Source organism: Dipteris shenzhenensis, chromosome 1 (genome assembly GCF_047967505.1).
Source record: "Dipteris shenzhenensis isolate YYH24624 ecotype China chromosome 1, Dip_SZ_1.0, whole genome shotgun sequence".
Classification (NCBI taxonomy): Eukaryota; Viridiplantae; Streptophyta; class Polypodiopsida; order Gleicheniales; family Dipteridaceae; genus Dipteris; species Dipteris shenzhenensis.
The window spans coordinates 24,932,762-24,950,450 of NC_141596.1; the positions used below are offsets into that span (position 1 = coordinate 24,932,762).

Here is a 17,689-nt window from a genome sequence, read left to right on the forward strand (position 1 = left end):
AATTTAATGCTCGTGAAATTTAATAAGCCCAATCTTAGATCTTTCGCATTGTTATATTTTTTTCATTGTTTTGAAACATCTTTTTGATAGAGTAATACTACTATGCAAGTGCATGTCAAAGGCTTTATATTCATCGTGTTGGCTCTTTCCCACGGCTTCCATGGGAAGAGCATGGTATTCTCAATATGCAGGGTTCTTAGGCTTTTTGTCACCTATAAATATATCAGTGTCGTCATTTGTAGTATAAGTGTAGCTTAGGACCTCGGGTCATATTTCAATAAGAGACGTAGGCTTAAGTGTGGTAAGCAAACATAGTGCCAGCATGTGTGAAAGGATCATGCATCATCATGATTGGGGTAATGATGTATTTTGCCTTCATCGGGGGTTGAAGGGTTTAGCAAGAGTTTAAGGGTTAGAGGGAGCTTTACGGTTCAAAAGGAAGTTCCAAGGTTTACAAGGAGGTTCCAAGGTTTAGAAGAGGTTCAAGGTTCAGAAGGAGGATCCAAGGTTCAAGGTAGAGTACATGGCGGAGAACTCGTCTTCCTTGTAGATCATGGAGGTTAAGGGTTGAGGGACTAAGGGTTTAGGGGGAGCATAGGAGTGGAAGAGGAAGAAGGTGTAAGAGTAGGAGGGAGGAGGAGAGGGTGGAGAAGGGAGGAGGAGGAGGGAGGAGAGGGAGGAGGAGGAGAGGGGGGGAGGAGAAGGAGGAGAAGGGAGGAGGAGAGTTAGCAGAACGAAGGGAAGAGAAGGGAGGAGAGGAGGAGGAGGGAGGAGGAGAGGGAGAGGATGGGTTGCAAGGTTGGAGGAGAGGGGAGGAGGAGTTACAAGGTTAGAACATGCTTTTGGACGTGGAGTGCAAGGAAGCATGGACACTTGGAGACAATTGCTTGGAATACCAAAGTAGAACTCAACACAATGCCCCAAAGAGTGTGGGCTTCATTCCGTTATGGGGTATTTATACAAGTTGGAGAGCTTCTCTCTCTACATGTAGGAATTGTAAGACATTCTCTCGATATATGTAGAACTTGCATGTAGGAGTTGCATGTAGAACTTGCATGTAGAACATGCATGTAGGGATTGCATGTAGGAGTTGCATGTTGCCCTCATGTTGCATGTAGAAATTGCATGTAGGAATCGTATGTAGAACTTGCATGTAGAACATGCAAGTAGGAGTTGCATGTAGGAATCGTATGTAGAACATGCAAGTAGGAGTCGCATGTAGGACTTACATGTAGGAATCGTATGTAGAACATGCATGTAGAACATGCAAGTAGGAGTTGCATGTAGGACTTGCATGTTGAGGATTCCTAAGAGAGACTATTCCTAGCATTATGCAAGTACAAGCGGAGCTTTGCCGCTTCTCTACACACACATTCTGTGCTACCTAAGTCCATGTTGGCACTTAGACAACATATCCGCGGATCCATTTTATTACCCATCCTCGGGTTATGGCTTATTGTGATCGTGGAATTGGGATGCCATGCGCGTAACCCAGTGGTGGCTATGAAACTTCTGGCATGCTAGTCAATCCTGCTATAAAGCCTTAGCAATATATAATTTTTGCTTTGTTTTCAAGAAGCTTGTATCCACCATTTGTTCAAACTGAGATATGTGGCTTGCTTCTAAGAAGATTTCTTTGATAGAGTTGGCTCATAGTCTGACCATTGATCCATTCATTAGGATTGAAATTGAGTGGAGGCAAATGGTGGTCAACGTGGCTAGGTCCTCCAGAATGTATTCCAATGTTTTGCTGAAGATAGCACTTTGGCTAAGGATGCGGTCAATGTTCCCGATTCTCATGCCATTGAAGTGCTTGGATCAATGTGCCTTGAATGTTTCATTCTACACCAAAGTATGGCTCGATCATTGGCCAATTGATGGTGCAATTCTCACCCAAAGTGTGTATGTTGGCCTCCCATATGTGACGTCGTGGAATTGCAAAGAGGTTGGGATGGGTTCTGAGACATGGAGGTGCCTGCACGTACTCTTTTAAGAAAATTACATCAAGGAGTTTGGAGCGGCAACAATAAGGTTGGGGATCCAATTTGCTGACCCAAGCTTCACTAATTTGATGTTGACGAAGGTTGGTAGGGAAGTTGTCCAAGGTCCTGTCTAAGGTCCATCCACCTCGAGTTTTCATATTAGGATATTTGCTCCAAAAATCCTTGATGGGGTTACTAGGAAGTGGTATCGCATCAAAATCATACCAATAATTGGAATTTGGCATGGGAGTACGAATTGGATTATCTGGATCTTGATATTCAAAATCAAATATTGGGTCATTTTTTGCTGATGGCAGCACAAGTAGGTCGGAGGCGATGGCGAGGCAAGAAGAGAATCTAGGGACGACATGGGGAATAAATATGGAAGAGTGTTAGTTGTGGGAGGGGAATCAGAGGGGAGGGAGGGAAGAACTGAGAAAATGGTTTGAGCAGGTTGGTAATCCTTGAGGGTAGGATTAGCAAGGGAAGGGGGGCAGGTTCTTGTGGTACTATGGGCTTTTGACTTGACAGGAGAACTAGGTCTAGGCAACACTACAGGTGCTACGCTTGGTACAATGACTTCTGATGGTGCTCACATGGGCATGGAGGAAGGTTCTTGTGTAACTACCCCACTTTTAGGGGTCAGTTCTTTTGTTGCTCCCTTGATGAGCTTGAAGACTTTCTCCTTGAGTTGTACTATACATGGGATCGTGATACTCCTTGGGCTCTCAAAATGGTCCATCGCATTGGGTTTGAGGGTAGGTTCTTGTGGGATTGCCTCAAGAGTTGATGCAGGTCCTTGTGTTACTACCTTACAAATTCCAGTGGTGTGAGTTTGTGTATTCTGTGTTGTTAGAAGCTTTAGGACCCGAACATATCGCTCACCTAGATTGATACTCTAGATGACCAAAGTATTGATTCATAGTTGAGCACCTCTTTTTTAGACATATTGATATCCCCCAAGCAATGAGATCCAAATCCTTGCGTCATGAGGTGACCAATTCACACCACCCCACTGATTTAGCCATCCTAGCATGCTAAGTTAGTGCCCTATTTGATGCAATCACCCTGACAAGTGCCAATGTTTTTTTAGGGTTGTGGAACACTTTATTAGATGTATTCATACCCCCCAAGCACTGAGATTCAAATAATTGCATCATGTGGTGGCCAATACACATCCCCCACTGACTTAGCTAGCCCAGCGTCTTAACAAGCTAAGTCAACATCCTATCTAGATGGAAGCCCTCCTAAAGGATGTTTCATCCAAGGTGGTATGACCTGGGGCATCCCTAACTGTGCAATTCATATGATGACATCATATGAACATTTTGGGCTCCATTCTATCCCAATGCCCTACGATGCAAAGTTAACAGCCTGATAGGCTATTCTTGTGCATGACTTGTTTTTTATTTTGCTTTATCTATTGTTGACTTGAACTTATGTACTTACTTCCAGTGGCAAGTCTAGCTTGTCACACTTGAGTAGGGAGTAATTAGGAGAGGGCAATGGGTTTCCTTGAGCCAAGCTAGGTTAGCTACCATCCGATTATGTGTTGAGGACCCTAGGTTGTACCAATATCTGAAAGTTAAGTGCTAAGGATACTTCTTAGGTTGTATAAAGAGTGTGGGGATTGACAGATGGTACCTTATGACCTGACCTTCTAGAGTTTCACCCTAGGGCACTAGGATAGGACTATCCCAACATGATGATGTGCATGGGACACAACCAGAGAATAGTGAGTGAGTAATGTAAAGTTCCAAATGTATATTCTAGGATTTAGTAAGAGTGTGGGTATTGACAGTGGGGACCCTATGACATGAATTGCTAGACCTTGTGACCCTATGACATTATAGTGTAGTAAGAGTGTGGCGATTGATAGTGGCACTAGGATAGGCCTATTCCAGCGTGATGTTACTTTTGGGACCCTAGTGCACTAATCAAGGTGGACTAGTGCTCATACATTGTCATAAGGGTGTGAATTTTTGATGTTAGTAGACACTGGAAGAATCATCAAATGAATGGACTGACTAGGGGGTAAGCTGAGATAGATGACTTGGACATTAAGACTCCTAGACTCAAGATCTATACATGCATAGACCTAGTAGACTAACTAAGTTTTATGTAGACCTTGGGATAGATTGACTTAATGCATGTAAGGTTCTTTCAATAAGTGAGATCCTTGGGATAGAAAGAGTGGATGTGATGCTGGCTTGTCCTAGACCTAGTAAATTGGTCAAGATTGTAGTAAGGTTGCATAACTTCTTGACAACCATGAGGAGAATGAGTCGAATGTCTCCACTATCTGGGTCTTCATCATAATTTGGTGATTGTTGGAAACAAATGTCATTAAGAAATCAATGAAGACTTTCCAACAAATGTGCAGATTTTGTCTACATTTGCAGCAACATTGCCTTAAGATCTTTAGGTTCTTCCAACATAGTAGGTTCTAGGAGCAGGTCTTGTGGTTCTAGTGCTATGGAAGTAGATAGAAGGGATAACCTTGTAATCATCTATGTAGTGATATCTTGAGCAATCGATTGGATCAAAGATACTTGAAGTAGAATAGCCTCTCCCTTTGTAGACCCTATAGTAGGTTCTTGTGTAACTACTACTACTAGTACATGTACAATTGTCGTTGTTGTTGCATACTCAATCCGTTTGGTTGTCCACACATGTTATCGTAATTGTAGAGGTTCATACTCATCCTTGAAGTAGGAAAGGGAAGGTTGGGTGTTGCGTTGCCAAAGCTTTGGTACCCAAATATTAGTGTTGCTATCGTAGTACCCTTGGACTATAGTTATGCTTTAGGTATCCATCAAGGTTGCCACCTTTGCATGGGCAGCACCTGTTTCTATAAATGGCCCTTCTTGAAATAAAAATGTAGGTCTTGAGTATTGAGACACCAATAAAGGGAAATTCGTGGAATCTATAGTTGCTCTCCTTCAAAGTAATATTGAGCTTGTGGTAGATCGTCCCTCACCCAAATCTTCTTGTACTTTGTCTGTCCTGTGTTTGTGATGAGGACAGTTTTGTTGAACTCAATGTGGGATTCAAGGTTGATTGCATGAATTTTACTTATACTAGAGATACGGCCATTTTAGCCTCCTTGCAAAGAGACATTATTGAGGTTCGACCATCGTTCTTCATTTTAGTATGGCTATTCTTCAATCAATTTGACAATTAACACTCAAGCACCATACCCTACCCAAGATGACCTTTTCTTCAATTGTTTTGGTGGGCATGATAAAGAATTGACTTTCCACCACATGGTTATTAAAATTGAAACTTGAAGTGTAAAATAACCCATGGAATTCAGACCTAGCAATTAACGGTTGTAATTCTTATAGTAGTAGGGGTAAGAGTTACATGTTTTTCCCATACCTCATGTGTGGTGAAGTTGTGAGTTGCACCTTGATAAACTAATGCAATCATTGTATTCAAAATTTTATCACAAACCTATAAACTTACAAGCAACTTGGTAGGATCAATCGCTCATCAAAGATATCATCATCTACAAGAGTGCCTTGAGCCTATTCATCATATTGAGTGGTATGGTTATGTCTTGCACCTTCTAATTAGGGTTAGCAATCTATGCTCCCCTCTTCTCTAATATGTCTATGGTTGCAAGTAAATGCATCCAATTGTGAGAAAATTCAGGTTCCAGGAATGGAGCATTCCAATGATTGTCTCAATCCTCACCCTCACTCCTCTCATTACATGCTTGGAATCATTAATTGATGTCATCAATTGAGTAGTGTCAGACTCCACTATGAATAGTTTCCTAGGCATAGGGTGAGCCTTCTATTCTTGGAGATACACCCTTATGACTTCCTCATTCTATTGTACCCATTCTACCTATGCTCAAGTAAGAAACAAGGTTGCTAGACGCTCTAGGTTTAGTCCCGTCTACATACTCTCACTTGTCTTATCAAACAATTATTGCCTCCATCCGAGACTTCCATGTAGCATATTTGGAGTTGTCATGTTAGCAGATGTCTCTAGATAGAGCTTGCCACCAGATGTAGACATAATGCAAAAATGTAGGGGAAAATGAAGAAAATATTGTCTATGTGAACTATAACATGCTCTACTAGTGAAGATAGAAACTGCAATGTATCCAACCTATTACAAGGTTTGATGTGGAAACTTATTCTAGAAACAACCTTTACAAGGTTGAATGTGTGTACAGATGCCAAAAAATAGATGGTAAGGAAAAAATAGCTAATAACGATTTACAATGAAGGCATGTGAAGTGCAAAATTAGATAACGTGTACAATTTGCCCATTGATAAAATGCCAATGTAGATGAAAAGTGTGAACTCTGGTCACTATACTATGGATGATAAGGTCTCAAGAAACATAATGAGTGCGAGACCGCATGTGAGCAAAGGGACTGACTCTGATAAGATATAGTCGGGTCAGAGAAAGGCCTCAATTAGTAGTTGTGGAGTTGAATCCCCTCTTAGATAACTTAATATACACTACACCAACCATCATAGCAATGAAAAGCAAGAAATTATTTATGTTTCTTAGTTCATTTTAATGTGTTACGGGTGTTGAGGATTCATCTCAAACTTCATGTTATGATATGTGCATAGCACTAGCACAAAGAGTGCTAAAAAGGCACAGGGTTGGAAACCCTAATCCTAACCTAAAGGTATTGATTCTTTTCAACTAATATATTGTACAGTTAGTCATTTGTGGTGTGCTCTCTAGCTATGCCCTCTCTCCTCATCTCCACTCTTCTCCTCTCCCTCTTCATATTTGTTCATGGTATTAGAGCATGGTTGTACCCTCTGTTGAGACGTCGTCCTATTGAGAGATTGAAAGATTGGGAGTTCTTGAATTTTCTTCATGAGAGTTCTCTTTCGGTGAGAGAAATTTTGTTCATGTGAGAGATTTTTGCTCATTAAGAGTTCATTCCTTTGAAGATAATCCATTCATCCTTTTCTCTATGTTAGAGTGATGATTCCTATTCATTTGATTAAGAGCTTTTGTGAGAGATTTATGGATTGATTGAGAGAGAGAGAGAGAGAGAGGCAGTGTCTTCTATTTCTTTGAGAGACTTCTGCCATGAGATAGAGACATTTTTTGCTTGTGTGAGATACGTGTTCTATTCTACTCTAAGAAGAGTCTCACATCCTTGAGAGATCCATTAAAAAGAGAGAGAGATCTGAGTCTACTTTGAGAGAAAAAACTATCTATTTCTTACCTTGGAAAGCCTATCTTATCGAGATTAGACTGTAAGAGCTACATGGAAGATTGCTTCGACACAAGCCATCAACAACTAACGAGTAGGATGCCTACATACAAGCGACACTTCAAAGAATTGACCAACAAGCAACTCAACGTCTACAGTGACTACACAGAGAACTTGGCAACATACAACCTACAACTACCTGAGCTCTGGCTATGACGTGACATGAAAGGAACCAAACTGCAACAGCTAGCAGCACCCATGAGATATGGCAAGCAACAAAACACATATGTAGTAGGGCAATAAGACTCGATAGCTACTATACACAAGCTGATAGCAACATGGAGGCTCAAGACAGCGAGATTGACAACATCTACTAGTAGCAACCTCAAGCGAACCTCCTTCAACGAGCTTGACTTCAAGCAAAGCAATCACAAGAATAAGCAAAAGACTTAATAACACATAGCTACAACTATAGAGATTGACACAACAACATCACCTAATCACTGGAAACTCAAGCAAAAGCATCAATAGGTGCAACAACTTGAAGGCACACAACCCAATTGAGCAACAAACAGTGCAAATCAAACCAACAACAACTCAACAAACTACTCAGTGACAACCAACAAAGCAACTAAAGCGCAACATGCAGCATCCACATGAGGACACACAGGAAACAACTACAACAAGCAACAAGCGCGAGTGGGTGATGCACAAATGGAAGACTGGACACTTCAGCAACCCACCATGATTGAAGGCTACATAGCAATGATGAGAATCGTAGACAGACTTTTTGAGGCAATGATAGAATCAAAAAGGAAAAGTAATTGGGCTTTCAATTTGTCTACACTCATTACATCATGTGCAAATTTTGACACTTGCAGCAGCTTAAATTTTGAGCCTCTACATAAGACCCACTGTTGAGATATGGTGCTATGAGCACATAATTAGTGGCTAAGGTATGGTATAGGAATGTATTAAAGTAGCCACCCTAGGATGTGGACTACAAGATGTGAGGATGTGGATCGAGGACATCCACAAGGAGAGATGTGGATGAGAGGATCCCACAAGTGTTGACTATTCTAAGGGCACTCTCTGTATAAGAGGCCTATCATGTATTTTTGAAGAGAGAAATGCACACACACTCAAGATTCTGTTAATGAATCCAAGCTAATCTATCTTGGAACCTAATTGACTTGAGGTACATGTCATGAGCACTCTCTTCATTATGTTTCCACATAGGTTCCATCCACCTTAGAGCGCTCCATAGATCCTGAGACACACATGTTTTCTCATGGTATCAGAGCATAGGTTCAACTCTCCTAGTTTAGCTCATTAGTAGTTCACTAGAATTGCTCACATTCCTAGATTAGTTTCAGAATGTAAGATTAGTTTTAGATCTCGAGAGTTCTTCATTGTGAGAGATCCATTATTGAGGTGAGAGAGAGATACCTATCCTACTATTCTCAGTGCATTCCTCCATTTCTTCATGACTTGAAGCAGTTGTACAACTTGTACCAATTGGCAGTAGCAGCAAATAAAAGACAGATAACCTCTGCAATAAGCAAATCGGCCAAAGCAGCTTAAAAGCAAATGGGTTGTGATCTCACATCGGCAAGTCAAGCCTCTACCAGCCCCGATTGGTCATGGTGTAAGCAGCACACTTATTGAATGCAAAACTTTGCAAGGCAAAGGATGGACCGTGCTAGACACTATGGATTTAGGTGAGGTGTCCACGAGAAGTGTTCCAGACGAAGATGCAAGAAAGAAGGATCCAAGGTGCCTAAAACTAGAGTATCCCGCGTAATCTCTTTTGGCTCCACAGATTGCTAGACAACAGACAATCCATTGGATTTGTCGAATGGTTCAGTTGCAAACCACTCAAAACTATAATCCTAGGGACAAGACACCAATCCGATTCAACCGAGCTAGCATGGATCTCCTCTCGTCTAGGTGGTATAAGTAGATGAAAATGCGAACTTTGCATGTTGCAAAATGGATTACCGGCAACAATAAGTCCTAGATTTATGGTGCATGGATTCAAAGATTAAAATCTTGCTCATTCTATTGTCATATCCAATTGCCAATCGTTGCATGAGATTGAAAATTCACAACTCTAATAGAAATCTTGTATCTAGGCATTGTACAGCAATGCTATGGAATAGTACATTGTTTCACAAATAATAAAACCTCTATAGTGCCCTTACTTCTTCAGTACGGTCTTTTAATAAATATCAATCCATTATATACATTTGTTTTGATTTTGCAACAATGATTCACATATAGTGCATTGTCCACTAAGTGAGGGTCCATATTACTCGCTTGAATATGATTTAAAATGGCATCTAGAAATGATGGTCTTGTAAAAGTCTTACTTGAGGTGTCCTCTTTGACAATCTTACTAAAAGTTGCTCCTTTTAATTATAACTTGTGCATGTGGTGCTTGCAACCTAGAGAACATGAATGGCATCTAGAAATAATGGTCTTATTTTAGGCATCCTCTTTCACAATCTTATAAAAAGTTGCTCCTTTTAGTTGTAACTTGTCCATGTGGTGCTTTCTTAAAAAGGGGGAGCCTAGGTCTAATGACAGTGGGAGTTTAGTGGGGTTGCCTAGATTTTGTATTGGGAGCGTGATGAGGTGTGTTGCGCATTTCTTTTAGAGGTAATGTTTGCTAGTGCCATTGTCATACAACTTACCTCGCTCTTGCACATCAACTCCCAGTGACATCAGATTCATGAAAATTGAGCAAATAGATGCCCTAATGGAAATATAGTTTTTGTGCTTACTCACCTAACATTCTAGGGTTGCTATCAATATTGACAGGCTTCCAATCTATTGTTGAATGGCCCCCTCCACACTCTTCACTATAGCCTCTGTTGAGATACCCTGAGCATCGAAAATCACATTCTCAAAGGAATGATAACCGGGACTCACAATTGGAGCCCGTTGTCGAGGTCAAAGTTGGCCAAAAAAAGGACTCCCGATCGATTCTGATCGATTCTCCATCTTCGAGAAAATCCTCCTTGCCCATCCATGTCCCATCATGAATGAGAGCAATGTCTCTCAAGAGCCCCAAAAGCTACCATCCTAATGAATCTCATCATGGATGCCGACCCTTTTTCGCCCATAGGAAAGTCCTTGTCAATGGGGATTGATAAGATAATATTTCAAGCTTGTCCAAAGAGACAAAATTCCTACTAAAAAAGGAGGGGAGGCTAGCCCAACAAAATGTATTGTAGAGTGCTGTCTTTTCAAGACATGCGTTTTTATGTTGTCATCTGCCATCCGTCCAATCCTACCTGCACCTTTCACAGACAGTGTTATTGACGTTGCTTCTACACGCTAGCTCCCTCACACGCTCTCTTACTGTCTTTCTTTCTATTTGCAATCTGAAAGAGAGTGTTGCCCTGCAGCTACATGTTGTCTCCTTGTATCTGCAGTTCCTCATCTCCAGTACAGAATTATAGTGGCCCTCTCACTGCAGCTAGCTAGCTAGCTACATGATGATGTTTCTCTGTTGCTTCTTCTTCTTGGAAAGGTGATTGAGCAGCTTAGCTTGCACACTCGGGAAGTGTTCCAGTGCCCTTCCCCTGAGGAGGAGGAGGAGGAGGAGGAGCATCCTAAGTAGGTACTCGTCCGTTGCAGCTCCCTCCCTCCTTTGTCAGATTGCTCACGGGAGGAGCTGCCCCTCATCTCACGTATCACTCTTTCCTTGCCCTTTCTTCTCCTACTCTTTCTTCTACAAAACCCCTGTTTCTGAATCTGTAGTCCTGGCTCTCAGCAGGCAAGAATTGGGCTTTCCTTCTTAGCTAGCACACTTCACCCTCAGTGCCAATCTGTAGTCCTGGCTCCCAGGCAAGAATTGGGCATTCATTCTTAGCTAGCACACTACTCCCGCAGTGCCACCTTGCTTGCTCAGTGGAGCAGGACGTGTTTCCATGGCGGATTCGAGGTTCTTTGTTCACGCTGTTGCTGCGCATCGTAGCTCAGCTCAGCAACACCGTCTTCACTTCGGAGGAGCCACTCACGGCGAAGGTAAGGAGAGGCCCTTCCTCCTTTCTCCAAGTTCCATGACAGATTCTAGCGTCCGTGATCAGGCCGTTGCTCCGCTTCTCATCTCAGCAGAGCAAGATAGCTGTGTTGGTGCCCTTAGCGAAGCTTATAAGAATGGCCACTACTCGTTCTTTCTACTTGCCTGCTGCTTCTTCTACCTTGTAAGCCTCTCTGTGGCTTCGAGTAATGCCACACAATCTGTGCAGGTTGCCAACAATGGCGACAGAACCGATATCTCCGATTCCGTTGTGAATTCCGTTAGACGAGAGGGCGTGGATAGCTCGCTACGCAAGTACGCATTTCTTGCCGTCTCTCAAGTAGACGCAGGAACCGTATTCGATGTCAGTTTGACTCCCTTCCTCAGTGGAATCAAGGCCGAAGCAATTCGACTCGAGTCTGATACTCTCAAGGAACAAGGCCTCACTTTCAATGAGTTTTCCATACCACAGGGGGCTGAAATTGATTCGAATAGCTTTCTCCTCCTGATCTATCGCAAGATCTTCAACTTCACCGTGTACTCGCTGCCCTTGCAATACGAATTCGGGGGCCCTGTCGTGGGTATTATCAGCTACTCACCTCCCAACTTTACCACCGACGATCCCAATCTTCCCCAAGTACCTGTTACCTTTCCAAACAGCTCTATCAGCGTTCATGTACCTCTCTATCCTTCATACGCCCAAGCAGTTCCACTCTGTGCTTTCTTCTCTGCCGATGGCAGCGTGACCTTCGGCAATGTCACCTCCTTACCGAACGTATGCATGTCCGCGACTCTTGGAGACGTTGCTTTGGTCTTTCTATCTCAAGATTTGCCTTCCAAACAGAGCTCAACCCCTGCACTTACGACTCTACAAACTCCGTTGCGTGGAAGGAAAGTCGCTCGACATTGGAAACTTGCAGTGGGGGGTGTTTGCGTAGCATTTGCAGGCGTGGCTCTTTGTGTTGTCATTTCAGGTGTAACTGTGAGACTGGCAGAGCAGATGAAGGTGGCTATCATGGCCCATTTCGCAGACAATGAAGAGGCGCTGCAGACATCTTTGATCGGAATCAGCAGGCCACCAACAGCAGCAGTTGTGCGAACAAAACCCACTTTAGAGATGGACATGGCTCGCTTCAGAGACTGACTATTCTTTCTTGTCATGAAGTTAAACAGTGCTTGGTGGTTTGCTTGCTAGACACAGAGAGTTGATGCTTTTCTGCTCTAGCATCTGTACAATGGGTGGAATTCTCCCTTGATGCTGGTTCTGCTTTCTTGCCCAGGGAGGGGTGGTTGGATTCAGACTCCATTTTTTGGGAGTCTATCTTGGGTGTTTGCTTCTTCCAATGGAAGGAACTCCATTCAGTGGAGAAGGAAGAGAAATTGGTACTGACTTAACTTAAAACCTAGTGATGTACAGGTTAAAAGCCCATTATGTACTGCAGGAAGGTGGATCAACTGTCTAGAGTCAAAAAGCGAGTGTTGATTTTGTGAGACATTTTGTGACAAATTCCTCTGTGTTCTGAGTGATTGGAACTGGTGAAGAAGAGCAATGTGTTCTGGGTGATCGGAACTGGTGAAGAAGAGCAATCCAATTGTGTTCTGGGTGAAGAAGAGCAATCCAATTAGCATTGGAGGCCATCTGTTCAAAGTGATAGTAGTGGACTTGTGATCATAACTTTCTCCATGCTTGGGAAAGTAGAAGTATGCAGCCTTCATGTTTGGCCTGGATTTTAATCTCTGTTTAGGCTATTTTTTGTGATTATTGAATGTATCAAAGCCAGGCTTGTATTTAGTAGTGAGTTTTGTATACCGTTGGTGGCCTGCCTAAGAGTTGACTTCCTCAACGATTTTTATGCCATATCTCTTGTAAGTTGTCTGAGCTCATGGCAAATGATTATTTGACTTAACAACTCATATTTTAGTGTTTTTTTTTCACCACCCAAAACGCTTTCATTTCTTGGACTTAACTAGTCCATTCAGAGGTGCCTGAAATCTTATGTTGATTAATAAGGTCACATGGCCTTGACCTAAGTGCTCTTGAAGCGCAGGCCTATATGGTTTGGCCATTGTTTTCAGCTTTAGCGTTCCCAAGAAAAAAAAGTCCTATGTATAAAAATGATAGTCTTTGGCATATACAACAATTTTTAACAAAGTGTCTCATCAATTTGTAAATATGGTATGCTATTACTTGTGACCTTAATGTCTAGACACTTCAAAAATTTTGCGTCGAGTTTCCCAACGTGAAATAACCCTCTACTACAAATGTTAACAATAGTCTTTATATGCAAAAATTTTGCACTACTTCCTAGCGCACAACAATTTTCCCCACACATGGACCCTAGAGAAATGTTCTTCAGACACACTTTCCTATTATCTTTATATGTTCTTGCCAAGGGTTACATGAGCAAAACAATGCGAGGAATCTTAGTGCATGTGTGATGTCATAGCTCCAAATTATAGCATCTAATTTTGATGCAATGCCATCATAATTTGTATTCTTCCATTTGATGTATTTATATTCTCAAATTCCCAAAACCGCATAGATAATGTAAAGCATATTGAGGCCCATGAACAAGTAATGTGAAAGCTTTTCTTGCTTTTCTAATACAAAATGGCTCTAAAATGAGCCCGCTTTCATTGGCAAATGATTATTTGACTTCACAACTCTTATTTTAGTTCTTTTTTTTTCACCTCCAAAAACGCTTTCATTCTTGGACTTAACTAGTTTGGTGCCTCAAATCTTATGTTGATTAATTAGGTCACATGGCCTTGATCTAGTTGCTCTTGAAGCACAGGCCTATATGGTTTGGCCATTTTTTGGCAGCTTTAGAGTCCCCATTAAGAGTCCTATGTATAAAAATGATAGCCTTTGGCTAGTACAACCGTTCTTAACAAAGTGTCTAATCAACTTGTAAATATGGTATGCCGTCGGTTTAGCAAATGTCACATTTATAACTGATAAGGATAATATGGAGGTTTGAGGGTCTATTACTTGTTACCTTAATATCTAGACACTTCTAAAGGCAAAAAAAATTGCGTTGAGTTTCCCAATGTGAAATAACCCTCTTGTAAAAACATTGCACTACTTCCTAGCACACAACTTTCCCCACACATAGACCTAGAGAAATAATCTTCATACGTAGTTCTATATATGTTTTTACCAAAGGTTAACAATGTGAAGCATCTTTGTGATGCCATAGCTCCAAATTATAGCATCTAATTTTTATGCAATGCCATGATAATATTCTCTTTTGTATTCTTCATTGATTTATATATATCCTCAAATTTCCAAAAATATTGAGGCCCATGAACAAGTAATGTGAAAGCTTTTCTTGCTTTTCTAATACGAAATGGCTCCAATATGAGCCCGCTTATATTGGTATTTTGCAACATCATTGCTTAGGTCCCCCCAAATAAAAAAAGTTTCAAAAGTGTACTAAATTAATGGCATGCTAAAGGAAAGGAGAGAGGTAAAGAGGAGAGTTAATAATGACATTCCTCTATCTATAAGGGGAGGGGACCCTCCCTTCTTATTTATGAGGCTAAGAATTTAAATCCCTTTTAGTGGACTCTTTCACTTCAAAACCCTTTTGAAACGCCCTTACTTGAATTTTTTTCATACATCTTCATGTAGCTTAGTAGAAAGGCCCTTATGAGTTGAGTTCACGTTCCTCCTTTTTATGGAATTTTGAAGCTTTTCAAATTTTCTCCTTGGGCCAAGTTGTATGTATGGGATAACTTGTTCAGATTAAGGGCCTTCGGAATAAGTGGATGGGTTATATAAATGAAAAAACTAATGGAGGAATTGGCTGAGAGCCGCGATCCATATCCCTAATTGTTGCACATAGATGCTTTTTATTTTCATTGCCAACCTAGGAGCTGTTGTCTCCCGTAAAGAGTGTCTTTGCATAGTCCAAGGAAATCATTGATCCATAAGCCACAATCGAGCACTTTTCATGAACATGTGCACAAAGGATCATAGGCCAATACATTACCTCCCTGAAATTGGTTGTGAGAGGCCCTAAGGACAATATTGAGGTTTACCATGCTACGTGCTTCACTTGCTTTCTCGCCAATTCGCCTTGACTATTCAGATCCTTATTTGCCAGATTGAATAATTTATTACAAACTATACCCAACATCTTCTTCATGCCAAGCAAGCTTTGTATCTTTGAACTTTAGTTGCCACAATTGTCATCTCATTCTCATAATGATAGGGCAATCAAGATATGAATTTATGTATGTTTACTAACTATTGCTCATCTAGTATCCTTCCCTCTTGTACCTTTATTTATGTTCACCCATGGAACCCTTACCTTAGCTTTTGCCCAAAAACTTTAAAAATCCAATCTTTGATGTAAGACAAGAATGTGTCTAATGACGACTTTTAAACATGCTATTTGAACTAGATGACTTAATTGCCTAAATACAACACCCTAATGGTGTGCAAATAGTTGATGATGGCTCCAAAGTACGTCCAACGTGCCAAAATTTTATTAAATTTGTAAACCTCATGTGCTTGAAGTCTTAACAAAGACTCGATTCAGTGGGGCCTTAAAAGAATCATTTTTATAGTTGGGGTGAACATGGGTCTTAGGGTGACCTTAGAATTAAGTACTTGTGAATAAACTTTGGGCAAAGTCTTAACATAAAGAGACACATTTATAGGTTAGGTTGCTACACCTCACTCTCCTCCCCCTCTCTCTCTCCCTCTCGAGGAGATGAAGGTTAAGAAAAATAGTGTGGAAAAGCTAGGGTCGACTACTCCAAGGAGTTGAGCTCTCCTATCAACTTCCCTCCACTTCCCAATCAAAAGGAGTGCATAGCCATGGAGGAGATGCAAAGAATAATGCTAGGCAATACAATGCAATACAATACAATACAATACGAAATATTAAAAGAAGCAACTAGCCCACCTAAAGAAAACGTACCAAGCATTGGAGATGCACAATATTCCATGCAATAACAATAATTTGAATGCTCAAAAGCTTGACAGATCTCTAAAAACCCAAATGATAGACTTTCTTATTATATTGTCTTCATTGGTCATTGTAAAGTTGGTATAGAAGAGTTGTGAGCTAAAGGAAGAAGGAAGTAGGCATCAAGCCTTAGTAAGGGGGATACCAAAGACATCACGTCTATTGCAAAGCACATTTTGTCTTTGTACATAGGGAAGGATGAAACCATTGTGGATGTTTTAGCTACTACAATAGACTTTCTTTTATGGTGATTGAGACGGATGTCATGCCCTGGCAATTGAAAAAGATTAGGCTGTATATGAGGCTATGTTGAAGCCTCCCTCCAAACAAATGGATGGGTATACCATATTTATGCTTATGCTTATTTATGATTAAGTCTATTGCTCCTATTTTTCAATGGCATATTGGCACATATGGACACTCATTGGTAATCTTGGTTTGGAAAAGAATGGAATTAACTGAATGTTTCTGCACATGAGATTATAGTATTGAATCCATGAATAAAATAGCACTCACAAATCATAAAGCTTCTATAAATGTGGATTTAAACTATCTCTCATAAAGCTTCTATAAATGTGGATTTAAACTATCTCCTAACTCCTCTTATAGAACAACTTCCATGAGCACCTTGCTTAGCTCTCAAAAAGGTAAATGCCAACAACAAGAGACTTGTGAGCAGAAGGGATGAAAAGTGTCCTTATTGGTGGCTATAGCTACCAGGAGTTGAAAAGTTGATTTCTTCAAACAAGGGTGGTGAAGGAGATAGATCACATTGGAGGTTCTTCTATAGGTAAATTAGGTTATTTTGCCATAGTGCATGAAGCTCCTTCTAGTAATTTGGATATCTCTTTGAACAAAATATAGAGAGCAAGACAAGGATAGGTAGCCATGGATGATGGTGACTTGTGGACATCAAAGGAGGGGGAAAAGAGTGCATATGTTTTTCTATCAAACCTACCAAAATCCCCCATTGTCAACACAAACACATATGTAGGCATGCTCATTAAGATAGAAAGGAGACTTTCTCTCAAGAGAGCAAGTGGCCACTTTAGAAAGCCAAGGACTTTCACTTCTTTCAAGAAGGGAAAGAAAAACACCATGCCCAACTCGTATTTCACACATAGAAGACCAAGCAAGTACATCAATGAAAGGGGTAGGATCCCTCCCAAAAGTTTGCATGGACCGAGGGTGCACAAACGACATGTGTCCTTCTAGTAGTAATGGTGTAACCAATGGTAGTAGAGGACATGCCACTAGCAACTAAGCAAAGATGACAACCATTATTAAGAGCCAAAGGCTCTAGATTATTTGAAATTGGTCATCAACCTTTTAGCCAAATGCTCCATGCTCAATGAGAACACCCAATTTGGGTGGAAATATTGGATCTATTGTGAGCTTTTTGCAATTAATTTGAGTAGCTCTATAGGGGAAAAGTACTAGAAATGCAAAAAGAACCCTTCTTGAAATCCCAAGGCTCACCCTAGGATCTATATTGAGA

At 41.0% G+C, this 17,689-nt stretch overlaps 1 protein-coding gene across 1 annotated transcript; it reads left to right on the top strand.

Moving 5' to 3' along the window:
• The first annotated feature begins 2,318 nt into the window (after window positions 1-2,318).
• On the top strand, window positions 2,319-13,140 carry LOC147905587 (uncharacterized). The gene is made up of 3 exons (XM_087399690.1): window positions 2,319-2,373; window positions 11,012-11,217; window positions 11,442-13,140. The coding sequence occupies exons 1-3, from the start codon at window positions 2,319-2,321 to the stop codon at window positions 12,354-12,356; spliced, it is 1,176 nt and encodes a 391-aa protein (XP_087255816.1). The 3' UTR covers window positions 12,357-13,140.
• The last annotated feature ends 4,549 nt before the right edge of the window (window positions 13,141-17,689 follow it).

What these genes read in the sequence shown, in the direction of transcription:
- LOC147905587 (XM_087399690.1), top strand. Translation starts at nt 2,319, where the DNA reads ATGGCGAGGCAAGAAGAGAATCTAGGGACGACATGGGGAATAAATATG. An exon ending in GGGAATAAATATGGAAGAGT is followed by an intron (nt 2,374 to 11,011) that starts GTTAGTTGTGGG and finishes CTTCACCCTCAG; the next exon opens with TGCCAATCTGTAGTCCTGGC. An exon ending in AGGAGCCACTCACGGCGAAG is followed by an intron (nt 11,218 to 11,441) that starts GTAAGGAGAGGC and finishes CAATCTGTGCAG; the next exon opens with GTTGCCAACAATGGCGACAG.